The following is a 27597-nucleotide window of genomic DNA, read 5'->3' on the forward strand; positions in this document are numbered from 1 at the left end:
GCCAGGATTAGGATAGTATAAATGAAGGAAAATAGAAGTCTCATTAATTTTTTATACCCACAGGTAGAAGACATGCAGTGGGCTAACAGAGAACGCACACATCCTGCATCTGTCTGCAGCCTGCCCTGTAAAGCTGGGGAAAGAAAGAAAACCGTGAAGGGAGTGCCTTGCTGCTGGCACTGCGAGCGCTGTGAGGGGTACCATTACCAGGTGGATGAATTCAACTGTGAACTGTGTCCCATTAATAAAAGACCAAATGCCAACCGTACGGATTGCCAGCTTATCCCTATAATCAAACTGGAGTGGCATTCTCCTTGGGCCATTGTGCCTGTCTTCATAGCTATTCTCGGTATAATTGCCACCACCTTTGTGATTGTGACATTTGTCCGGTACAATGACACACCGATTGTCAGGGCCTCTGGGCGGGAGCTCAGTTATGTGCTCCTGACTGGGATTTTTCTCTGTTATTCCATTACTTTTTTAATGATTGCAGCTCCTGATACAGTGGTCTGCTCATTTCGAAGGATCTTTTTAGGACTTGGCATGTGTTTCAGCTATGCTGCGCTTCTTACCAAAACAAACAGGATTCACAGAATATTTGAACAAGGTAAAAAATCTGTCACAGCTCCTAAATTTATTAGTCCAGCTTCTCAGCTGGTGATCACCTTCAGCCTCATATCCTTGCAGCTTATTGGAGTCTTCATCTGGTTTGCTATCGATCCACCACATACCATCGTAGACTATGGAGAGCAGAGGACACTTGAACCAGAAAATGCCAGAGGAGTTCTCAAATGTGACATTTCAGATCTTTCTCTCATTTGTTCCCTTGGATATAGTATTCTCTTGATGGTCACATGCACTGTTTATGCTATTAAAACAAGAGGGGTTCCAGAGACCTTCAACGAAGCAAAACCCATCGGATTTACTATGTACACAACCTGCATAATTTGGTTAGCTTTCATTCCAATCTTTTTTGGTACAGCCCAATCAGCAGAGAAGGTAAGTGATGATATGTTTACATATCAAGACACTGCTCTTTTTTCTATTTTCATCTCTCAATAATTACAGCACTAAAATGTTTTCACTCTTACAAATGAGTAATTCTGAATGATAATGGCAAACAAACTGTCAGAATTCACAGACAATAAGGTATATGTTTCAAAAGGTAGGTTTCCTATATATCAACTGATTGTGGTTGTTGTGTGATGGGCATAAAAATGTTGACAATTTCTCAATATAACCTTAAATGACTGTTTCTTCTAATGTTTGTTATTGCCCTTCAGTGATGCTGTGGCCTGCTACATGAAGCACTATCAATCTTTGTTATCATCCACAGATCTGATAGAACTGGTTGCATTCCACAAATCTAAGAAGATCAACTTACATTTGTCAAAAATAATGAAGAAAAATGCCGGGGCAGAATGAAAAGATTTACTTTTGTCTCTGGTTGACACAAAAAAGTTTAAAAAAAATTTAAAAGAACCAAAAATAGAATAGGAGGAATGAATGGTAAATGAAGTGTGTGTCAAATCATATAATACATAATTCACTAATTATTACATCAGTGCAAAAAGAAAACACTTTCCTGATATTTTAATAAGAAATTAAATGATTCATACTTGGATGCAAAACATGTCAGACACGTAACTCTCCTCTCAGTTTTAATGGGAAGGCAGAGGTAAATGTAGACTGTGAGTTTTTTATTGAGCTGACAGTGGTGAAAATGACAAGTTAAGCAGGGAAAAGCAGTAATAAGACCATCAGTCTTCAAAATGGCAAATATTTGATATATGGAAAATCTTAAAAATAAGAAATTAAAGTCAACAGTCTTTTTACATAAATTGTCTTTCCTTCTAGCAAGTGTTTTCTATAATGTTTTCAAATACACATTTTAATTTAATTGGAAAAGTCAGTATGTGTTCACTTATAATTTTGCAAAGATTTGACATGTCTCTAGTTTAGGGGGCACCCTTGCCTGTGGAATTAAAAAACAGTTTTGTATACCTTGATAAAATACTTTCTAATTCAAACAGAAGAATTGTATGGGGGAGACAGTGTGGCAGAAAAAAACATTTTCCTCTCTAAAAATTGAAATAGGCTTACTAAATTGGATCAGACTTATTTTCACGGCTTTTTGGATTAAGTCAGGGGAAGTGAGTACCAAGGTAATAGCTTATCACAGATAGAGTAAGTAAAAAAAATCTCATTTGACATAGGAGAACATTTAGGTAAATTGTTTTTAAATTATGACTTTTTTATATGTACAGGCTTAAGTTAAAAAAAGGGTTTTTTGTATAAATGTGTGGTACCTTTAACAGCTTGGTCCAATCAGGTTTATGGCAAGTAGTTGGACTAAAAGAATTGAGTCTTGAAATAGGATATATCTCTTGGCTGGCGACCATGCAGTGACTTCGATTTACTCCTCTGGTTTACCTTGCCTTGTAGTAAAGGATGATTTGGATTCAACCTCCAAAGATAAGATTAATGAACCTCTCTTCTGCATTTCTTTTATGAAACCCAAGACCGAATACACAAATGATGCTAAATCACACAGCTTCTAACACTAAATTTCACTTGTTAGTTGCATTTTTTCTATCTAAATGATTTGTTTTTCTTCAGATAATGATTTCAGGAGGGAAAAATGCTAATACAGTAGCTCTGTAATTCAAATACTTTTCAAAGTGCTTCTACTTTTTTCTGCAAATAAAAACACGCTTCCCCACAGAGTCTTACAGACATCTTCATAACAGTTTACATATTCCATACAATTAAAATATTTCTCTGAATAGGTCACGTGGTTTGACACTGGCCCAACACCAGGCACCCACGAGAGTCGCTCGCTCACCCTCCCCTGCCACAGCTGGGCAGAGGAGGGAAAAAGAAAAAAATTAACAAAGGCTTCATGAGTGAGATAAGGGGGGGGGAGAAACACTTCAATGGCAAAACAGGCTCAACTTAAGTTGTGAAGTGAATTTATTACTAACAGAATCAGAGGAGGATAATGAGAAATAAAATAAGCCCTTGGAGCACCTTCCCCTTGCCAGCCCTCCCTCCTTCCCCTGACAGCACAGGGAGACAGGACATGGGGGTTTGGTCAGTCCACCACTGAGATTCTCTTCCGCTGCTCCGGGAGAGGCGTCTTCCCCTGTGAGGCCGTGGGGTCCCTCCCACGGGAGACAGCTCTCCCTGAACCTCTCCGATGTGGGTCCCCTCTCAGGAGCAGCAGCCACACTGCACCTGCTGCAGCGTGAGTCCCTCCCACGGGCACACAGCCCTCCCAAAATTGCTGCAATGTGGGTTTCTCTTTCCATGAGGTACAGTCCTCCAAGGTCAGGCTGCTCCAGCCTGGAAGCAGGGCCCTCTCTCTCTCCACCATGTCTCCCACTGGATCACAGCCTCCTCCAGGCATCCACCTGCTCCGGCACGGGCACCTCCCCCACGGGCTGTGGGTGGATCTCTGCATCCCCTGTGGATCCCCATGGACTGCAGGGGCACAGCGGCTTCACCATGGGCTGCACCATGGCCTGCAGAGGAATCTCAGCTCCAGCACCTGGAGCACCTCCTGCCCCTCCTTCTCCACTGACCTTGGTGTCTCTATGTTGTTTCCCTCACATGTTCTCACCTCCTCCTCTTCTCTGACTAGAAACCAAAATCTTGTGACCTTGTTTTGATTTTCTTCTTAACTATGTCATCACAGAGGTATTAGCAACCTCTCTCATTGGTGCAGTTTTGGCCAGCAGCATGTCCATCTTCAGAGCCATCAGCCATTGGCTCTGCCAGACATGGTGGGAAGCTTCCAGCAGCTTCCTCACAGGAGCCATCTCGGTGGCCCCCCTGCTACTTAAAACCGGGCTGTGCCAAACCAATACAATGGGATACAAATGTAGTATCTTAGTGCACATATATACACGGTTTGAATAAACTTAAAATTTGTCAGTTAATGAATAACACCAGAAGAAGCATTTTAAGGACCAGCTAATGTATTCTAGAATATTTTATTTGAAATTTGATATTATGATCTTTTTGGAGGATAAAACAAATGAAAAACGTACACGTACTTTTTGTTAGTACTTACTCACATTGCAGTTATTTTAGAATACTGAAATTATTTTTTTTTTTATGACTTGAGCTTACTCAGAGAGAACAGAGCAATAAAAGCTGGGGATTTTAAAGTGCTATTTTAAAGCAGTATTTTCCCTTATGAAATTTTGACAGTAAAAAAATTTATCATGAAATTCATTACTTGCCAGGGGTACTTCCAATTACTAACTTTTGATACACTTCTGTTTGAATAATGAGTAGTTAAAACTTTTCAAAAATGTTTTGAGGAATTTCAGTTTTCCCTGACATTAGCAGTGCTTACAATAGTAGCAGAAGTTACTAAGCATTTCTTGAAAAAGAGGCTGTACTTAGTTAACTAAATATTCAGTCAACACTAGTTAAATAAAAAACCTATTGAGCAGCTTTTATTTCACTGTCAATACCACTGATAAACAAAAAAAGTACCATCAATGCTGAAAGTAGATGTCTAGATCCAAAACTCAAAGTTCACCCTAGAAAAGGTACCCTTATATTTAGTGGCCTTGGGGATCAATTCCCAAAAGTATAAGTTTGCTAAGGATTCTGTATAGAGTCTAGAGGAGTGTAAGCCTGTAAATCTGTAAATTGAGTGTTGGCACCAATCAAACTTCAAATATGCATGATGAAGGTTATTTAAATAAGCATAAATACTTATCTGCGGACAGGCTAGGAATCCTGATGATATGTTCTTGCTGTGAAGCACAGAATGGGAAACTCCTCTCTTTCCTCTGTGCTCATGAGGAACCTTGGGTCTCTAGCTGGTGAATGCAGCTGAGTTAAATGCCTGAATTTGCATGTGGTGACATATCCGTAAGAAAAAACATAGTAAAAGTTAAGGTAACTTGACAAGATGCAATGGGAATATGCTGATTTATAGTCTTGACATTTGTAACATTTTTAACAGTGCTTTATAATGGATGCTGTTTCTTTTAATTTGTATTATCTCAGTTTACATATAAGTTTGAAACTAATATAACATTGAGAAAGCTACTGTATAGTATTAAAGAAATTAAATATATACATATGCATAATTTAAAAAGATTAAAGTATCAATCCAAAATAACCTGCATAACTCAAGCTTGGTGGCTTTTATTGATCTCCGCATGTACTAATTTGTCCTTATTTTCGAGAAGCAGAATATAAACACCCTGTGGCATGAAACATTCCATTTTGAGATTGTCATTTTTATGGATGTTCTGCAGAGAAAATATAAACCTTGAATTTAGGTCCTGTGTGATTTTTTTTTTTAAATCTAGTTCATGATTTTTTCCATTCATGTCCGTGCCTGTTTTGACAGCTCCTTGTTTATGAAAGGAACTTTATACAAAAAATTAAATTATTCCAGTGTATCATTAAACTGAATGAAGAATGGACCCCTAAAACATAAACCATTAATTTTCTAGCACTTACATAAATGTCAGTAAGGTGCTTTAGAGGCAAAGGGCAGAAATTCTGTCCAAAGGCGTTCTGTGAATATGGCTTTCATCTATGTCATGCACATGTATATGGCAAAACACTGGAAGTACTGGCATCATCTAGGATAGAGATGTCTGAAATGTCATAATGACTAGAATGCCACTGAAAAATATATTGAATAGCTGAGTGATTAAAACATGTGTTTGAATCCGTGTGTAAAATTAAGTTAAAATGGCAGATTGCACTAAAATCTTCTGAGGATAGATGGCTGTCTGAAGTACAACCCTGTTTGATAAGCTGAACTTAGTAAATTTCCTTCCTTTTAGCATTTTTGACAGGTGGATAAATCATGTTTATTCACAGGTTATTATCACACATCATTATTATCAGACATAATTTATTATATTAATCTGGAAATATTTTGTTTTGAATGAGAAGATGAATAATTGTTTCCCATATTGTGAAAGAAGAGAGGTTTCACTTTCTGCTAAGGAAAGACCATTAAAAACACTGAATAATTTTTTTCTTCTCCTCCAACTGGAAGCAATTGCAAGGTGTAATCTAACAAGGCAGACAAATTTTAATGTATTTCCAATTGTTCTGACAAGTCTGACCTCTCTTTTCATAACTGCAGTACAGACAAAACGAGTTGTAATTTTATAGTAGAAGTCTTGACATAAATTAGTATCCTTATGATCTTACTATTCCAGCTGTTTTCATGCTGGATTTATTGTTCAGTGGATCTTGCGGTTATATCCATTTGTTTGTTAGTAACATTAAAAGAAGTTAGCAACAATACTAAAAGTATGCCACTATTAATTTGACTTGTAAATTACTGCTGTAGTTGTCAAGATAAAGAAATTCAGTTCTCAGAGGAAGGAAGAGGTAGTTCCATCAGTGTAGTAATATATTTTCATTAGTTTAAAGAAAACATCTATTAATGATAGTTCAGGTAGAGACCTCTTACTTCTCCCATATTTCTAAAAAATTTCACAAATCATCTTTTGTGTGCGTGTGTTTATGTTTATTATGTGGAATTCTTGACTAAATGTATTCCTGTGACTGCAAGAAAGCAGCATCTTAATGATTCCTCAGACTGTGTTAATGGAGAGGACAGCACTGAGCTTGTTCTTCACCTCTAAGCATTCTCTTCTAATCCTGATCATATTCGGAGTCTAGCTCTGCAGGTAGTCCGTGCAATACACATCACAGGAAAAAGTCCAGGCAGGCAACTTATAATTTTAACATTTCTTTCATTTTATGAATTATTTTTGGCTTGATTAAACTCGAATCTCTGCTGCCAACACTGTACATAGCATGAAGATTAATCTGAGGGATATTTGAAATAGATTCCCATTTTCCTTTTCACAGGAGCAAAAGTTAGAAGACTGCTGAAGTGATACATTCCACAATTCAGCAGTTTATCATCGTTCAAAACTCAATTTCTGCACTCCTAGTGGTTTTTATTCAGAATTTTTATAATATGGGAGGAATTGCAAGATTATAAAAAAAAATTCAGTACTTGAATTTTTGCATGTCTAAAGTACAAGATTTATAAGGAGCACCTCAGAAAACTGGACTTGTTTAGCTTGTTTCTACAACTTTCTGTAGTGAGGAGGGTGTTGTTTTTTCTCCCAGGTAGCAAGCAATAGGACAACAGAAAATGGCCTCAGGTTGTGCCTGGGCAGGTTTAGGTTGGACATTAGGAAAAATTTCTTCACTGAAAGGGTGGTCAAACATTGGAACAGGGAAGTGGTGGAGTCACTGTCCCTGGAGGTGTTTAAAAGACAGATATATATTGCAAGGGACATGGTTTAGTGGTGGACTTGGCAGTGTTAGGTCAATGATTAGACTTAATGATATTAGAGGTCTTTTCCAACCTCAATGACTCTATTCTATGTTTTGGAACAGAAAATGAGTTAAAATTCACCAGATTATCTGATAGAAATATCCTTCCTTCTCACTGGAAATCATGTTAAGAATGGAGCAGCTTTTCATTCTGTTTTCTCATTTCATGTTTTTTCAATTGTAAAATTTCATGAGCTAAATTATTTCTATGTTTCATAATTTACTCGAACTTTTGATCTAATATTTGGCAGAAATTAGGACTTTGTTGTTCTACTGTAGGAGCAGGGTGTCAAAAAAAGGCATGAACAAGAGTGTGACCAAATTGCAATTTATTGCCCAATCGTCCTCTGCTCCGTTTCTGTCTGAGAGGAAGTTCCTTTGCTCCTTCTTTATCCCTGAGGCAGCATGTTCCCCTTCAGCTGCAAGATATTCAGTGCAGTGCAGGCCATGGCCATTGCTGGGTCCACCCACTGGCTGAACAAATGTTTTCAGCAGCCCCCAAATCTCTTTTCCCTCCCCACCCTCCCATGAGCTAGTGTTAGAGGACAAAGGAATAGTCATACTTCTCATGGGTGGCAGCACGAACTGCAAAAGGTACCTGTAATGAGAAATCAGTCAAATATAGAGATCCTCTTTTCTTTCAAAAATTGCTTTGTGGGAACCCATTCCAAAAGTTATTTTTTAGGAAAAGAATGTGATGACATTTTTCTTTTTGTAAAGTTTATTAATTGATAACTGAGACAAAACCAATGAACTGGGTAATTTAAATTATTGTAGGCATTTTGAAAGCTTTTTTTCAGTTTCTGTCTTTTCTATCCTTGTAAGTTTAAATTGAACTTTGGAAGCAGAGCACTTCTGATATTTAAACAGCATAATTCCACAAGTTTTAAACTGTTTCCACTTTCTTAAACTGAAAAATGTCTGGACTGTTGACTGTAACACCAGCCTTGCACTTTAAAAAAAACACTTATAAAAAGATTTTTTATGAGTTTTCAGGCCAAGTACTGACTTTTTTAGAAAATACTACTTTTTAAAATTTCTAGCCCCTGTTTAGATTTTTTAATTCAGCATAGTGGGTACCCGAGTTTCAGCAAGTGTTCTTGCTGAATGACTGACTTGGTGCAAAGTTAATGAATATGTAATTTTAAAGACTGGACTTAATTGTTTTAAGATATGCCTATTGCTTTTAGATTGAGATTTCATTTCCCTGATTACTTTTATATTAATGAAGCTACTAGGATTTTGATTATGTACACCGAGCACTGATTTTAATTACAAGTTTCCTAGGAGATATCACAAAGAGAGAAAATGCCAGCTCCTCCAAGAAAGAAGTGGAGTATTTAGTAAAATATATCTATTTCTTTTTAGCCTGGTGAGATGCTCATGTGTGCACCTGAGGGTTGCAAACCCTTTTCATTTCTGCATAGTTCCATGTCTGTTCCAGCATGAACATTGAGCTGGCATACCTAGCTGTATACATTGAAAAGATGTGCACCTGCCACAGAATGGAAAACACTGGCATTTTGCCTGTCTGACATGTTTGCTTCTGGCCCCATCATGAATGATGGCTTTTCTCCCATAAGTCAGGAAAGAGCTGCCAAAAAAATTAAATTTGCCTGTGATCAGCTTCCTACCCCATCCTGGGGAATGTCAGAGAGTTGGTAACATACAGATGAAGATGGAATTGCATGCTAAAGAACTTTAAAAAGATCTTTTTGGCTACTTGCTGGCTTCTGTAATAAGTAATTAATCCTAATTGAGAAGCAGAAACAATTTTGTGAAGCACAGATAGCTAAATAACTCTTCATCTTTTTTGTAAAAAAAAAGATCAATAATCACAGCAAGCAGTTTGTGACAGACCACAAATGTTTCATAGAGATAATATAAAAAAATTATGCCTTAGATACTGTATTTCTAGAAATGAGATTCACCTCACAAAAATATTGATCTTTTGGCTATGATTTCTTCAGTGCCAAAAATCTGGTTGTCTTCAAAAAGTGCAGTTTAAGAAAAATCCTTCCAGCATTTAAAAAATCTTAGGATTTTGGTGCACTGCAAGGTTTAATTTGCGTAATATAAAACTAGTAAAAACGCAAACTGTATAGAAAATATCTTTAAGCAAATTTGTCATTCACTGAAAAATGTTTGTAAGTAGACAGGAAGAGGGATTTTTTTTCAGCTAAGAATGATATGATAAAAAGCTATGGGTAAGAGAAAGTTAATTGGAACTATGTTTTACACTTATACTCTTGTTAAGACAAATAGAAAATCTTTAAATAGAACACTGTTTAGAAATTGTGTTGGAACTGTTTCTGAGATGGTCTTGTGAAACTTCATGTTCTTGCTAGCTCTTGCCAAGTTGGAAGCAGTACATCAATAGCCTTTATTGTAGCTTTAGCAATGCTTGTAATTTACTGAAAACAAGTAAACACATGTATGAAAGAAGAAAAAAACTAAAAAGGCTTTTAGCTTGGCTCTGGGTAGATATTCAGCTCGTTGTCTTTCTTATCTCCCATGACAAGAATTCCAATTTTGCATAGGTTTCATAGCAGTATCAATATTTTGGTCTTACAGATAGGATAAAATGCTGTGGACTGGTTAGTTGTCGTGCATAGGCTCAGCCTAAATAGCGATGCTTATACAAGCTCATCACATACCACATCTTGAACTTGACACCAGTTCACCACCACACTGCTGAATTTGATCACCATTAGGTGATCAGCACCTAATGAATGCCATATTACCTGGTATTTCCTTTAGACAAATAACATTTTGAAGCACAATTATGCTGACTCAGCTAAAGTGTTTGTTATGGAAAGCACAGTAGATTGATGTATGTTTCAGCCCCTTGTGACCATTCTGTTAAAGAATTGTCATAATTTGTACAGCTGAGCAGATGACAGTAAGTTGGACATCCTATCAAAAGACAATATCCAGACAAAAAAGAATCTAATGAGATATAAGCCCAGTAAAAGTTTGTAACAGATTTGATAAATACAATAAAATTCTAAAATTTCATGTAAGGGACAGTGATTTTTTAAATTCATGTCTCATAAAGATAGAAATACCAGAAACCAGAAATTATGCTAGTCTGATTTCACATGGACTAGTGACCTTTATGCTTACTCTTAAAATGCAAAACTAAGTCTATTATGGGAATAACTATTTAATTAGATTGTTAATACTGAATATGCATATGAGTGTGTACGTACAAGTATTTATTTGCCCATTACTGTAAGCTGTTTCTTCATGAAATGAGAATAGCTAGTATAGAAGGCCCAACAAAAGCAATAATTTTAATACATATATAAGAAATTTCTGTTAAAAAAAAAAAAGACTTTAATTGGTTATATACACTTATTTTTTTAAGTTTATCTTTCAGTTTACAGTGAAGCTTCCTGACAGGGAATGAAATGACAATAGAGAGATCTATGTGAGCTCGTCCAAGAGAGTCAAAATTTAAATGTAGCAGAACATAATATATTTTTTTTTTAGTAATCCAAATAAAAGTAGATTAAATATGAAATATCTTCTTAAGTTTAGACATTAATTTTCAGTGTGTCCATAGAGTTTGAATTTTTCTTTTCCTAAGCTTTTCAGACTTGAGTGTGATTTCATAATCAGTCAATTTACCAGAAACATGACCCTAGTAGAACAGTCAAATGATTGCTTTCATGGTGATTACCAAGGTCATTAAGAAACATGCATTGCAAGGTTCATTTGATGTTGTGAAGCATATGGATGGGTTTAAAGTGGTGTTATCAGGCTCGTTGATAGAACTGATGACACAGCACCAGTATAAATCTATTTTCTATGGAAAACATCCTTATTTCTACCATTGCACAATAAGAATAACTGAACAATGAAGGGAAGAAAGACAAAGTACTTGATTTTCCTTTTTTTAACTCCACCGAACTCACATGGAGTAGATTAAGAGCAAGTATTCACAAGTATTGTGAAAGCCATTCCTTCATGTACTGCAAACACTTCCCAATTACATAAGAGCAAAGTCAGAAGGAGATTAAAAGAGGGGAGCTACTTATGAGATGGTGTTCAATGGAAAATAAAGGAAAAGATTTTTAGCTCTGATGCTGAGGAGCACACTACATTTTGCAAATGTCTTTTCTAGAAGTTAGAACTCATAATTAAATGAGGTATAGCAGAAGAGCTCACAGCAGGCAAAGCATCCATCTCCTAATCTAGTCATCAAAAAGACACAGGCAAACCAATGTGGCATGAGGCTGAAATTGGTCCCAAAGCCCAAAACTGCTTTACAAACAGTCTCTGTAAGGGAATTGTTTGCACCATATGTTTTCCTTAAGAACTGATCTACTGAAAGGGTGCTTTAGATTATGGTACAAACTGAAGCAGCTTCCTCCAGAGCACATCACTTCCTATCCCTTTGAGCCATCACACTGCATAAAATTTTATTGATCTACAAAGATCACATACCTCCATCAAGGCTTCCAGATTCCAAGTTGGAAATTTTTCTGCTGTTCCTCTACATTATTTGCTTTGTCAATGAGGCTTGTAATTTCTTTGTTTCCAATCACTACCACAGCTATAACCTTTGTTCTTTTCAACCTTCAGCTTTTTGCTGTTTAAATCCTCACTTGTTTCCCTGCTTGCTTACTTGATGGTTTGTCAAAGATAGAGCAGTCATTGCAGCCAGTGCTACTTTTCTTCCTACATCCCAATATCTTATATCCTTAACATCTTATATCCAAAATCCTAGTTCTTTTTTATGTGACGTAGGACTTAGACCCTCCACTTATCTCTATGTATCTTCCTCCTCTCCCTTGCTGACATAGACAGTGGCGTTTTGTTACTGGTGTTACTTTCACTCTTAAATTTAGATGTTTTTACAAACATTTCCTTCCTTCTGCCCTCCCTTTCTCCCTCCTTTCCTGCCTTCCTCCCTTCTCCCCTCCCTCCAGCATTCTCACATTTGTCCAAGTTCCAGTTCCTTTGTTTAGTGCTTTACCTTTGAAAGGTTCTGGTAAAGCCACAAGCAGCGAGTGAAGTTTTTTCAGTGATGTCAAGAAATGTTGATACCTGAGCTGTTCCTTTAATACTTCCTCTGTATGCATCCCATTTATATTTCAAGCTGTTGAAAGCTTTTCTAAAGGGACCTGAGTAAACTGGAATTTTGTGCATCTGTGTTATATAAGGATATAACTGGGGAATTCGACATTGTATGTAAAAATTTCATTTTTTATCTAAAATGTAGGTCATATTTGACTTGGCTCTAACTTGAGCTGGCTATTCTGTGCTTTTTTGTAGTTTTAATAAACAGCCCATGTGTGTTTGAATTCTCCTGCACACAAGGAGAATGGTATGAAAAATACATTACAGGCAGTTCTGGTTTTCTAAGTGCCCAAAACAGGGAAAGCGTTTAGTACATTATATCCTTAAATATTGCTTTAGCGTAGAAGCTTTTATGTGCAAGGGAGGCATAAAATGAGGAGAGAGAAATATGTGGTATGCTTCCTCCTTTCTCCTTGGCAGGGATGTAACAAGCAGATCTAGTTGACTGACTGTTTCCTTGGGGTTTTTTTTGGCTTTTCTCTTTCTCTTTGTACCCATATAGCTCTGTATGGTAGTTTGGCAGGTTTCATGCCAGACTGGGGGCTACAGGGAAGCACTGTCAGTGGGCATTGCTCCAGCTGCACTTGCTTTGAGAAGGTGGTTCAGAGCCAGACATTTTAGGATTTGACTATATTAATTTTCTCTCAGGGTCACCAGAATGTACAAGGATATGTCAAAACTGCAGTTGAACCAGCCTCTTCTATATGTCAACAGCTAATGTGGTTTCTACACCTCACTGCTGGAAAAAGTTATTTGTGTTTGAAAACAGTGACAGTAGGCTGAAGGTAGATTTTTTTTTTTTTAATTGCAATGAAGAGATTTTTAAGTGCTGTCAGTTTCATTTTATAGAGTGTACTAATACCTTTCAGAGCACTCTTTGACTATAAGCCTAATTAGTAATTTCTGTCTCCTCTACAGAAATAAAGACTGAAATAAGGCTTTTGTAAAATTATGCTAGATTTCTTATCTATTGAATTAAAGGATTAAACCTGATTTTAATTCTCATCTGAATATTAACACAAGCTCTTTGGGTCTCTTTGCCCACGTATGAACACAGGTATTCCTCTTAAAGTTATTGTGCACACATATTGACAGAAGACTAGACCCCTATGGTTGTAAAATGAAACCATCAGCACCTCTCCAACAAATCTAATGCCTGAGAGCCAGTGACGAGACCTATTTTTTACTGCAGTTAGCACTTCCATGCTGTTTAAAATGACAGAGTGTAAGCAAGTAACTTAGATCTAACCTGTCAGGTTAGCCAGCAGTGATGTGTTTCTGAGCACCTGAGTGCTTCTTTCCTCAGTTATTTTTTCCTTTTTTATCCTAACTTTTTCAGCTCTGGTAAACAATACTCTCTTCCTCCTACAAAGCCACCCACTTGGGTGAAGTATATTTCACAGAGGCCCCACACTCTATGCCTTAGTGACTTCTTGTCGAAAAAACTTTTTCAATATATTCACAGTTCATCTCTCTTTTTTCTTCCCCTAACCAAGACCTCTTTTACTTATTTTGAAGAATCACACTCTCTCCTTAAGAAGTTTAGGTGTGCATGTTTTCTTATTCAGGTGATGACTGTATTTTGCGCACAATCTAATTAAAGCATATGATTAATATCTGTGTTAAAAATGAAAGGGAAAAAGAAAAGGAAGCCCTGTTACTTCCTAGAAGCTTCAAGTACTTAGATTTGTCAAAGAACATTAAGGAAAGTAGTGTACATGTAATTTTCAAAGATGGGCCCTTGTTCTGTTTCTTTACTTACGCAAGTCCCCCCTGATGCAGGGGGTGAGACAAAATATACTTGTCTGCCAAGGTCAGATATATGATAGATATGCAGATATCTGATAGTTTCAGATATCATGTCTGCTTATTTCAGATGAATAAACAGCTATCTAATAGGAGATGTAGCTATTTCACAGATACAGAACAGTTATTGAGTAAATGTTTTAACAAACAGGTTGTTTGTGTTTAGGGAGCCATTCTGGCTGGAGAGAACCTTAACAAAAGGAGCTAGTTTTCTTGGAAAGGCTAGAAGTCTAATATTTTTACATGCCCAAGATATTCTGCTATAAATTCAGCCATCTAGCACTTGATTTCCTAATCTTGACAATTTTGTATCTACTACATATATACAGTTTATGCAAAGTCCAGCTCCTTTGTATTGTTTGTCTGTATATGGCTGTTCTGGAAAGTTTATGGAAGCAGCAAATTTCTGTTTTCACTGAACAACCTTCCTGGACTTTTTTCAAATGAGTGACTAGCTAAAGATTGTCATGAGAGGTCTCCTAGGACTGCACGGGGAAAAAGTTTTAGTAATGGCTTTCTTTTTTATTTCTGTGTTCTGACTGGATTATGAAAATGAGGAGAAACTAGCTGTCACTAGATGGAAAATTATGTGTGGGAATATTGAATTAATTCTCAGCAAATGGTGTTTAGATCACTTATAATGTTAATTAAGGTGGGCAGGATATTTGGTGGAGTCATTGTCCTGAAAGTTTGCCATTTGGACAGACTTTCACATGATCACTGTACAGAAAATGTTGCTGCTTTGTACCCAGATCCCAATTTTTTTTTCACAGCATGAGAATGCCAGGTCAATGGTCTTCACCTCTGTTGCCAGTATTCCTACAAGTCCAGGCATGAAGATCTACTTTAAAATTTCAGTTTAATTAACAGTTTTCCATGTTGGTTTAAGGTATGTTAAGCCACTTTTTTGAGTCTATATCCATGTGTTTGAAGACACAATTGCATACCCAAGGCATGCAGGGGAGTTTTATAGCAAATATTACTTACGGTTATATTTAATTCCATGATCTTCCTAGCCATTACTACATGGTCATCAGAAGTGCTGTTCATCAAGAACAGGCATGGAATGGAATGGAATGGAATGGAAGGGAATGGAATGGAATGGAATAGAATAGAATAGAATAGAATAGAATAGAATAGAATAGAATAGAATAGAATAGAATAGAATAGAATCAAATATGGGTTCTTTATCATAGGAACATGTAGGATTTGTGAATTCATTTCCTGCTGGGATAGTGACTGTATAAAATGGAGAGAGTCATATTTGTCAAGGCTTTGTCAATACTGCATTTGGAAATTTGTGGGAACCCTGAACTACTGCTGAGCATTGTCTCTGAGAATCATATCCTGTAAAGGAGCTAATTATGCCAAGGAACCTACGAGGTTTCAGTGAATCCAGTTTTCCAATGGATTCCTGTTCCAGTGAATCTTGAATTGTTAATTCATATAAAACATTTCCATTTGAAGATATGGAAAAATATAATTCCAAGGTGCTTTGTAGCAAGTTTATGAAGCTACTGTTCTGGGGAATATGAGACAAAGTCCCTCCAATCTCAAGAATGGTTATGAGGCAAAACAACAATATCTTAACAATATTTATGACGTAAAAGGATGCCACCACCTCTTCTGTCTCTCATAGCTCTATTTGATTTAATTTGTTTTTCTTTCAAGGGCCTGAAAAGAAAATATACAGTGATAAATAAAACACATATTAATTAAAAATGTTAACGTTATTGAGTTTGTTTTTTCTGTGAGCAAAACCAGAATAAATGCATCTGATTCAATCCCAACCAATTTTTAAATGACAGCTTATTTGCCAAATCAGAGGAAAAAAAATTGTCATTGACTTAAGTTCATTATCTTGCATTCTTCCTTCATGGAGTCCTGTATACAATATTCTGCACTAGCCCTGGGGGAAACACAGCCTTCAGCTACAGTTACTTGTAAATGGGAGCTGATTACTAACAGAGAAAAATTTCACAGCTCCTTTCCCAGGAGATAAAGAATATCTCAGGATATCTCCACTGAGATGATTGCTGCCCTTGAATCTGTTAGTGACATCAAAAATTATGACAACAGTCTTTGTTACTGGTGATTCCATGCAGAATTCAGTGCAGTCCTCTCTAAATGCACTGGCACCCAAGGCAGGACTTGTTCGCTCGTGACTCTGCCTGGCATTTACAAGCAGTTCAATGCCTGCATTCCTCAGCAATTTGATGTAGCTTCATGATCAAAAGTTCAGCTGTACCTGAATATAAAAATACAGAATGGATGCTCAGCTGCAGCCAACTTTGAAGGGATTCTACTGTGGTAGGAGTTTTGTCTATCCAATGGATAAGTATTTTACTTTTCTAATATGCACAGGACCTGAATGCAGAGGAGTAAGAGGCTAAACTCGAATGCCAATGCACATCACTGTGGTATGTTATACACTCACAAAAGTGTGGAGGTAGATCCCAAAAAACTATTAATTCTGAAGATAAGCCTTCACACATCTGTCAGAAAACAAGAATCTAACAATATTCAAAAATAATTAAATTATAATGATAGTGCACAGTACCATTTTTTAGTACTAGAAACAATTTTTAAGGGATGAAATATCATACTTGAGGTCTTAATACAGTCTCTAGTGATTAATAATGAAGATAAGGACTTCAGAGAGTGGCTTTTTCTAGGTCTCTTTTTACCTTCCCCTTGCTTTGGCCACTCTGTAAGTCATGGCATTTGACCACATGGATCACGTTCTAATCTACTCTAGTAACTTCTACATACCTTAACATTTAAAAAATAAGGTATTTTTCATTTTATAGTATATATTTCTAAAAATAAAATTGCTATGTGCAGTAGAAGAATAGAACTGTGTGGGTTTTTTTGTGCCACCATTTTTTCCTTCTTATTCGTTTTGCATTATATGGCATTGCTGTTAGTGTTTATGAGCTCCTGAAAAGCTTTTTTTGAGCTTTTGAATTTTTGTCCCCCATCTGTTTTTTGCAACCCTACTTTATGTGAGAGACCTGGTCAATCATTCCATACAAAAATAATATAGTAAAACTAAACACCAGCACCTCACCTACAATCATTAGGTAGCTGTGGTTATGAAAAATACTCCTTCATATAGAGTTATGTCTTCATTTCTTCATGTCTTAATCCTGAAGTTTGAACTTTGTATTCTCTGCAGCTAAAAAAATATGCATCTGTAAACATGCTGTGATTTTCCACTTGCATAGCAACAGTATATTTTTAAGTGGAGACAAAAAATGTTCAATTATTTGTGATTACTCCAAGATGCTTTCATCTGATAATGCAAACCACTGTGTTTAATACCTTTCAAATGCATAATGTATGACTTTTCATCCTAGTGGAAGCTTTTAGGTTTTATGCAGTTAATGAAATTTCCTAATCTGACATAATTGTTGTGACACCAACAGTTTAAAAAGTACCTCTTCTTTTAGAGGAGTCTCCTCATCTACAGGGTGCCTGTTCTGACAGAAAAGTGCTGTGTGGCTTGTGGACAGACTGCTTAGTTACTGCCTTGGAAGTAAGATGGGGACAGGTAACCTCCCTCAGTCGACCTTTCTTCTGGCTGTCTGTCTCACAGAGGCTTTTTTCTTAAAGGGCTTGTGTCCTGGTTTCAGCTAGGATAGAATTAATTTTTTCTCAGTAGCTGTTACAGTGCTGTGCTTTTAAAAAATATTAAAAATGAATAATTACTGTAGGAAAATAAGTTTGCATTATATTTCAACCAAAAGGGTAAATGAGATAACCCCCACTGTGCTTGCTGGTCACAAGGTATTTGTACAGAGTTGGTGGATAGAGCTCAATGAATAAGGGAATGCAAGATCATAGTGCAATATACTAATATAAAGGAATACAAGAGCCCACTGTAAGGGAGATGGACAATGCAGTTTGCTTAAGACAATATTTGTTCTCCAAAGCTGGGATTTATTTGACAGTATGCAGACATGTTGTTGTACCGGTTTGGCCAAATTTAGAAATATATACTCGTGTATGTGAACATAGTCACCCTAGGCTTCTAGTCAATTTGCTGGGTCCCAAGTCCACATTCTTACTATAAATTGTGTTTATAATGATCATAGAAATGTCAGTGTCCACCTGTCAATGGCTTGTCTGTCATCTTTTCACATTTACAAGTGCAGTATTTATCAAACATTGTGTCTCTGAACATGCAATGTACAGAAGTTTTCAAATATAAAAAGTAATGTTACAATAGCATAGAAACTTTTATATCTGCTAAAATGGTTAATATATATGGGATTTAAAAAAAATAATAACTGGAGTCCTTAAACTCATAGTACTTCAGTAGTCTGAAATGGTGACCTTTAGGCAAGCAAACACTTACTAAATTATACAATAATTTTACTAAATATCTTAGCTATGTCAATTTTTTAACCTTTGCATAAGCCATAAACATCAACCTTGTAACTTCTGTTTTTTATAGAGAACATTATTGTGGTTGTTGAATTCTTTATCAGAGAAATGGAATGCATTTTACATGAAAAAAAATTAGCTTTAAGAAATATTTCAATTTTTTTGATTATCAGAAGACATACGATTTGATGTGACTTCCAGAAGATATTATTATGTCTTTTCATGTCTCTGATATTCTATATTACTTTGATAAGATAAGCTTTTTGGTAGTTTATCCCACACACATTTTCAGTCAATCATATCTGCACACATAAACTTGTCCCTTTTAAATCCTGTTTTTATTGCCAGATCCTTTAAAAACCTGTAACTTCTGATAGTTTGTAGCTGTGAATTATCTGACTTTTTAGTATTGACAAGAAAGAAAAATGAAAAATGCATGAAATAGTGGAAGAACTTGGTGGCAGAAATATGATTAAGCTTTGGCAGAGCACTGGGAAGATAATTTGTTTTCAGAGGGGGAGCATGGAAGTAAACCCCCCGTTTTGTTATACATGTATTCAGAAAGGACTGACTGCTGCAGAGTCACAGGATTTTGAAAGAATGAAAATTAGTGTACTTTTTACCCCCTCAAATGCACTGTCAGAAAACCCTCACAGCATGATACTCATAGGAAAATAAAAACTTCGAATGACGGCTAACTTGAAAGGTTTTCACTGAGAGGAATGGAGACAGTTGTGATTTTAAAGATTGAGAGTTTAAAGTTTTATGGTAACATAGCATCACTATTCTGTTGAAACTTTGAGATTCAGAATGTTTTGAGGTACACTTTGCTTTATTTAAATTGATTTCAATGTTCAGTTAATTGGTGCAAGTAAAAACTTTTATATTCACACTCCCTTCAGTCATGTAATCAGTGCCATCAAAATCTTTAGACTTTCCTAGAATTACAGATAATAAATTTCAGAATCTTCATCTATAACTTTAGAATCCCTAATTAAAGGGGTATATGTAGTTAGCTTAGCAGTTATGTAGGCATATGTAGCTAGTTAAGCCTTACTTTGTACTTCTGTTTGTCTAAATTTTAGTTTCTCTTTTTGAATAGAAGTGAAAATATAAGTAGACATAGATGGATTATTTATTTGGGGGAGGAAGCATTGTTTGTAGGATTATTTATTACTAGCCCAAACATAAACCCAAAAATATAACGTGTAAGTTCCTTCACTCTGAACAGAGCTTTTGTACTTTTGTTTTTGTTTCATGGGCCTGTCTATAAGTAATAAAGATCACCTGATATAATATGATCTAAATTTTGGAAGAAAGCCCTAAATCTATTATGAAGAAACGAATTGTCTGAATCAACTCCATCCATAGCTTAGGAAAAAAAAACTTTTTCAAACATTTGATTGCTTTATAAATTGTGTTGATAAAATATGAAAGAAAGCTCTTTTGGTCCACTTACAAAATACATTTAGCTTTTTAAGAATTAAGTGGTACAGAGATATATTAATGTAAGAATACCTATAGAAAATATTTAAAACTATGGATTCCATTAGATCTCTTCTGTTCTCAGGAACTTTCTTTACACAGTCATAAAAATGGTAGCAAGGAGCTTACTGTTTCCTCAGAAATTCAGAGGTAAGATTTACAGGCTTCAGCATCTGGTATTGCAAGTTGATTTGTCCTGGATTGGGATACAAAGGTAAAATGCATCATGGTGTCTGACCAGTGCTCCATTTTTTTTTCTAGGAGGCAAGTGGACATCATGTAGTTTTAAGGGCATTTGTTGAGCTTCATTGACTTCACAACTGGCATCAAAACTACAGCCATTTCCTCATCTCATCCCTTTTGGTATCAATACTATATATACCCTTGTAATGGGGATCATCAACAATCAACATGATGAAGTCAAGAAACAAGGATGACCATGACTTCATTTGTGCCTCATTCAAAGCTGTCCACCATGCAATGTGGTGCAAACAAGTGTTGACATGAACATTCAGCATTTAAAGAAACAGCTTTAAATGATGCATGTGAAATGCTGAAATTAGGGCAGGTCATTTGTTGGCTAAGTGAGATTACAACAAGATAGTCTATCATTAAAAAAAATGCAGAATTGTCTGGTTCATGTGTTGCAAACATTCACAGACAGAATGCTCACTAAAGAATCCACTAATTGGCTGAAAAATGTTGCATAGGGTCATGTTCATGTGGAGATGCAGTCTTTCAAATAGAATGGTCTGTCACTGACTAAGTCCTCACAATGGCATTGTCAGCTGGTTTGGATAAGACTCCCTGAACTGGTTTTTTTCTGGTTTCACATCTTCAGCAAGTGCATGAAATTCTCCTATTTTGTAGGCTGATTTTGGACTACTTGGGAACTGATGACTAAGTATGCTGCATGTCTACAAAAACAGAGCCCTGCTTACTGAGCTACATCACAATTATATGTAAAGTGCTAACCTGAATTTCACCCTCATATAAAAAATTTAATTTGAATTCCATAGATCTTGCCACACTGTTAAATCTTTTCCAACTTTTGAGCTTAGCCACTCTCTGTGAAATGTGTGTGAATAAGCCACCAAAAGCAAAAATGGAGCAAAGCACTGCAGCTAAAGCTTACATAATGTGTTGTGTTAAAAATCCTCAAATTCATTTTCCTGCCCTATTGGGCCAAGATGAAAAAGCACATATGGTGAGGAAAGCCACTTGCTGTTGGGAGATCTCTGCATTCCCTCTGCACAGGGAGGAACAATTTAGCCTCATCACTCACTCTCTTCTGTTAATCTGGCACAAATCAAATGCAAGAGACAGAGCGTGAATGTGGATAAGTGAGAAGATTCAATTTCCTGTCTCATGTGGCTAAACGTTTCTTGTTAAGTGTCAGGTTTAGAGCTGAGTAAACAGTGGAATAATATATTTATGGTTCCATTTATACAATTTGACTTGTGATTCAGTAAGCATCCTCCCTATTTTCTTGCATTTCTGTTACAACTTCAAAAATGTAGTTTTGCTTGGAGCATATATATGGACGCTAAATGGACTTTCAGCCCCTCTTTAGCATTCCTGCTTTTTTGTAGATTTTGTATTTTCGTGGAAGTGGAGGACAATTATGAGTAATGTGGATTAAAAAGTGGATTAAAGCAAAATGTCTGCAACACAACATTGAATAAAAGAAGGGTTTTGTATGTATGAGCAATAGAAAAATTATTGGGAACAGAGCAATTGTCTACCACCTCCTTCCTCAATATTGTGGTACAAGAGCTCACCACTTGAGGGCAAATGCTCATGGACACTTTTGATTAACCTTTAAACATTCCTTGGAAATATTTAAAGAGTAAAAGCCAGGGGCTGCCAGTGATTAGAGCGAACAACACTGGGAAAGGGAGGTTGAAAATGGTGGCAGAAATAGCAACTGATTGGTAAGAAAATGACAAGAGGAAGGGTCTGCAAAATTTGATAAATATTGTATCTGATTTAGATTTCACTCTTTTTACCTTTCAAAGGTAGAAACACAGCTAATATAAACTCTAGAGTTCCCATTTACAGCCCAAAAGAAGCAAGAAATTGTTGTTGCGGGGGTGGGTGGGGAGGCTGTGGGGAAGGAAAGGAAATTATTTTTAATCTTCTAAGTGTTCCCATACTTCCTGTCTCCTATTATATCCTTCATTCTAAAGTACTCTTAGCCTTCACCTGAATAGTCTCAGGACATTAATAATGATTTCATTCAGTGCTACTGTTGGCAAAAATTAGGCCATCCAATCAGGAAAGCCAGTGAAGGCAGGATACTATGTCAGTGATGCAGGCAACCAGTCAGATAATAACAATATAAAAATGCCTTCAGAGGTAAAAGCAAAAGAAGTTACAAGGTAGGACACAGGGAGACAAAGTGTCCTGAGCTAAGGGTTCATTCTTAAAGGCTCATGAGGGAGACAGTGGCTAGGATCATGTTGTGGCTGTTAGAGGATTTGTGTAGCTGGCAAATAACATGGATTTCCTTTCCATAGATATTTAGTATATTATTTTACCTCTCAGTGAAGCTCAATAGATGGAATATGGTGGGCTTATTAGCAAAGATATATTTTAGTTAGAGTTGTCATGGGTTCATCTGTTACTTCCATACAAAATATTGCCTAGTACTATAATAGTCTGTCGCAAACACAATTTACACAAACTACTATTGCATAAAAACAGTGGTGTGCTAAATTTAACTGGACTGTTCCTACTCCAGGCCAGATTATTTATACAGTTATAAAGCTAAATAATAATAAAAATAACTACATACATCTTATTGCACCATGTTTATTCTTTGTTTGCTATTCACTGTGATTTCCAAAGCATAAAAAAAACAACTTCATTCCTATTGGAAAATGAATATTGTAGATGCCTGAAATACAGGTCAGATTTACTAACCATTGATAAAATAACAGTAACAGCTAGTTGGTTCTCCAGGTTTATATCAATGATTGAAGGAAATACAGTAAAATCTGTGAGGGACTGGTGAGGTTCTGCCAGGCAGAATAATGTATGGACAGTGTATGCAGTTATATATCAAAAATATTTAGAGTTTACATATGACCAGCCCTAGGTATCTCCACCACAAATTAAAAAAAAAAAAAAAAAAAATCTTTGCACCCTGTTTCAGCCAACTTTTATGTAGAAGTGGAGTTCCTAAACTGACAGCTAAAGAAGAGAGAAACAAGCTGTGGTGTGAACTACACCTGACAAGATATTATGGGATATTATCCTTCCAGTGCAGGAGAGTCTGTGAGTAGTCTAATATAGGAAAATCTTCAGCTAAAGACCATGGCATTTCTCATCAAACAGCTAAAAGAAACCTTTCCCGTGAGCTGTTTGTTTTTAATCAAATCAAACAGAAGTCTGTGGTCCTTAAGAGTACTTTTTTTAAACTTCCAGGACATTTTAGTAAGTTAAATACCTTATAGATGGAAGTTGTTGTCAGCTGCCATTTTGATCATTAATAGTAGCATTCTTAGGCCATGTCTACAAAGAATTGCCAACAAATGTGGAGAGCAGAAAATAAAGTTAACCAGCCCACACTCACATACCAAACCTGACTAATATAGTTACACTGGCAAAATCCCAATGTGTGGTTATGCCAAAAGAGGAAAGCTAATGTTAGTTTTGCATCTGTCATTCAGTGAGGTGATGTAACTGTGCTGGCAGGAGAGTATCTCTATTTGGCACACATTGAGGGGATTTGACAGCATAGCCCCAGCAGACTGGCTAGTGACAGAGGCTTTTTAGTTTAGACAAGCATTAAATTTTACATTGAAAAATGAGTGAACTTGCAAGGTAAAGTATTAAAATCTGAACAGTCCAAGAAAGCAGTTAAGGGAACTGACAAGGTTGGCCCTTTTGTCTGGCCACCATTTTGTAGGCTGCAGGCTGTATTCCAGCCCACTGAATCAGGTTCACTGAAAGTAAAGCAAATTGATAATCCCATTAGTTTAAAAGAAAAAAGAGTATTGGTCCCTGTATTTAGACACATTGCAACCATAACTAACAAATCTAGTGATGGTTCTTTTTTTTCTTTAATGACAGAAAACCACTATCTAGTGACTGGCAATTGCATGGTCATGTTCCATTTTGCATGCAACTGCTCTTTGTATTTTTGCTATACAGTGACATATTAATTATAGTTTAAAAGTAGAAAAAAACAGAACTGCCTTTTAAAATTTATTTTAAGGAAGACAAAGGAAAACTACCTTTTAGTTCTTTCACTTAATGGAGTTGGTTTTCCTCCAGAGATGGAATGTCCTATTTAATCATTACAGCAGCTGTGCAAAAACAATCTGAATATATAGGAATATAAACCAAAGGGATTTTCTGTTTAAAACATTGGCAACATCTTAAAACATACAATCTGTTGAATTCTGAGTTGGCTTTGAGCAATGGATATGCAATACTAAAGAAAGGACTTTATATTAATAAGTAACATTTATAAAATGCTTTAGGACTAAAACCCCCTAATTTATGTATAGTATTCAGGTAAGATAGACCATAAAAATACAGATTATTAGTTGAACTAATCAGAATCCCATGTGCTTTACACAAGTTTCACCATATTTCATTGTCTCACTTTGAATACTAATTTGTTATTGAGATAATTATTATTTAGGTTACTTAAATATCCATAATTAGCAAATTGAATCTAATTATAGTAAATTAAAGTATGGTCCTTATCTCGGTCTTCTTTATTTGTTCAAGAAGACGGAACAAGAAAGGTCAAAATGCCAAGCATATACCACAGAAATAAAGAAAGAAAAGTATTAATAAAGTCATTGGTTGTTCAGTAACACCACTCAATTTTTTATTACAGATAATTCAGCAACATGTCTTAATTACTATTACTACTACTTTATGACTTGTGAAGTAGCACCTCTTAATTACAACTACTACCATTATCTGCTTTGTGGTGACACCTTTTCTTTCCCCATTTTCAGATAAGTAGCTAGGTAGTTCTTGATTTTAAGAACACTAAAACTAAGCTAAAAAAATTTGGGTATATAAGCAAGTCAATTTGTCTCACTTTGGTCTATGGAAAAATCATTGAGCAAGCCGTGTTGGAACATATTTCTGGTCACATGGAGGAGAAGAAAGTTTCTGGAAATAGTCAACATACCAATCTAACCTGACTGCCTTCTTCAATGGGACATCTGTGTTTTGGATGAGGGGAAAGCTAGGGATGTTGTTCACCTTGATTTTAGCAAGACTTTTGTCAAATACTGTGTTCTGCAATATTTTGGTACCTAAGTTTAGGATGTTATAGTCTTGGTGGGTGTGCATCAGATAGGTAAGAGTCAGTTTGGATGAAGGGGATCAGAGAGTCATGGATCTACGTCATACTCTACTTGAAGGCCACAAGAGGTCTGTTCTGGGACCTGATTAACATCTTTACCAACAACCAAACAGTTGATGGTAACAAATTGGGGTATAAATGATTGTTAAAGGAAAGGGGTTGTCATACAAGGACACAGACTGGATGGAGGAACGAACCAACAGGAAACCACATAAAATTAACAAGGCATGATGCAAAGTTTGGCACATGGAAAGCTAGAGACCTTGCAATGATACAGGGTGAAAACTGACAGACTGGGGAGAAATTCTGTAGAAAAGGTCACAAAGGCCTCACAGACATCAAACTGAGCATGAGTTAACAGAGCCATGGTCACAAACAAGGCCATCAGCCTCCTGGGCTCTGTTAACAGAAGCAGGTAGGTAAATTGAAGGAAAGGATTATCCCTCTCTACCTGGTTCTCATTAGGAGACGTCTGAAATACTGACCTCCCAAGACACACAGCAGTCGACTAGAGGAAGTTCAGCACAAGGACCATCATGACTGTTGGTGACTGGAGTGCTTGCTCTGTGAGGAGAGACTGATTAACTGGGCTTGTTCAGCCTGGAGCAGAGAGAGCTCTGGACAAACTGAACAGCAGCCCCTTGTGCCTATGCTTGGTCACTGAGAGAATGGAGCAAGTCTCTTCACAGTGGGGGTGGTAGGAGAGCAGGAATCCGTGGACGTAAATTGAAACAAAAGTAATTTAGTCTGGCTAAAAGGAAAAATGTTTTCCTCCAACGGCAGTGAAGTTCAAGAGGTTTCCCAGAGAGGCTGTGCAGTCTCTCTTCATCCTTGGCGGTTTGAAAGACCCGGCTGGATAAAGACCTGAGACCAGGTCTGACTGCACAGCTGACCCTGCTTTGAGGAGAATGTTGGACTAGAGACCTGAGGTCCCTTCCACCCTGAACTAACTATACTTATAAATGAAAAAAAAGTCTTTTTGGAAATAATGCAATTAAATTATTCAATTAAACTGGTTTGGATTTTTGTAAGTTTCTATGGATTTTCAGCTTCAGGAAAAAACAGGTCTTGATCTGGTACAAAACCTCTTTTTAGCACTGAGAATATCACACAAGGGATGAGCCATTTTCCTCTCAGCAGTAATGCTGACACCATCGTATAAGATCAAAGAGTATTGCATCTGTTAAAAAGCTAAGAGTTGATTTTGCATCAGCTTCTCATGGCTCAGGCTGACATATTCCCAAGTTTAGAGTTCAAATTTGAACAGCTGGAAACTGAAATCTCTTGGTAGCTGTACTTCACGTTCTGCTTGAATCTAGGTCTGCTCTGCCCTTGTAGACAATATCTTTTCAGGCTGACAACAAATCTCTCCTAGTCTTGTGGCAGATGATAACAGTGACAGTACAGGAAGTATTTCAGATCTCTAAAGGAAAATGCACTGGCTTATCTTCTCTATACAGTGTTAACATAGCAAGAACAGATGGATGCTTGAACATCCCAGTCTGCCACATTCACCCTGTATAATTAACTGCATTTGTGAGAGTAACATGAATGTTTGGGTCACTCATCTTGTCCCTGAGTATACTGCAGCCAAGGCATACTAGAGTCAGCTCTGAATCAGTCACAAGCCCACCTTGTTGTTGGTTCTGCTGTGCAATTTATACACCTTTCCTGCTGCATACATTATAGACATAAGTTTCTATCTTCTGGCATTGCTCCCACAAAAGTTAAAATGTTAGGGTTTTTATTTCAGGATTAATATTCTTGACAGGTAGGAGTGTCAGAGGAAAAGCAAATGTTGGATGATGACATCAGAGATATTCTAATGCTGAATCTAGAAAAAATTCAGTATCACCTGTTGTGATAGGTAACTGACATTGTAGCTGCTGAGGGTTCAAATAGATAAACAATAATAAAATCATAACAGTGCAAAACTACACTGTATTCACTGTTTTATTATCTGGGATAAACTAATTGAAACCTCACCAGAGAAGGTTGCAGTTAAGTTGAAAAAAAACAACAACAACAAACAAACAAAAAAAAAAAAAAACCAACAAAAAACAAAACCCAAAACACCAAAAAAAAACCAAACCCAAAAAACCTATATTCAATTAATCCTGAACATACAAATAGCAAAAAGAAGGTAAAAG

General features: G+C 36.5%; 1 protein-coding gene across 1 annotated transcript in view; it reads left to right on the plus strand.

Moving 5' to 3' along the window:
- Nucleotides 1–27597, plus strand: part of GRM8 (glutamate metabotropic receptor 8) — a 313145-nt gene that overhangs the window by 268977 nt on the left and 16571 nt on the right. Inside the window, exon 8 of the mRNA XM_068996167.1 lies at nt 64–999. Within this exon, the coding sequence (XP_068852268.1) occupies nt 64–999 (936 nt within the window). The remainder of the gene's footprint in view (nt 1–63; nt 1000–27597) is intronic.

This window comes from Aphelocoma coerulescens, chromosome 1A, assembly GCF_041296385.1.
Source record: "Aphelocoma coerulescens isolate FSJ_1873_10779 chromosome 1A, UR_Acoe_1.0, whole genome shotgun sequence".
Lineage (NCBI taxonomy): Eukaryota > Metazoa > Chordata > Aves > Passeriformes > Corvidae > Aphelocoma > Aphelocoma coerulescens.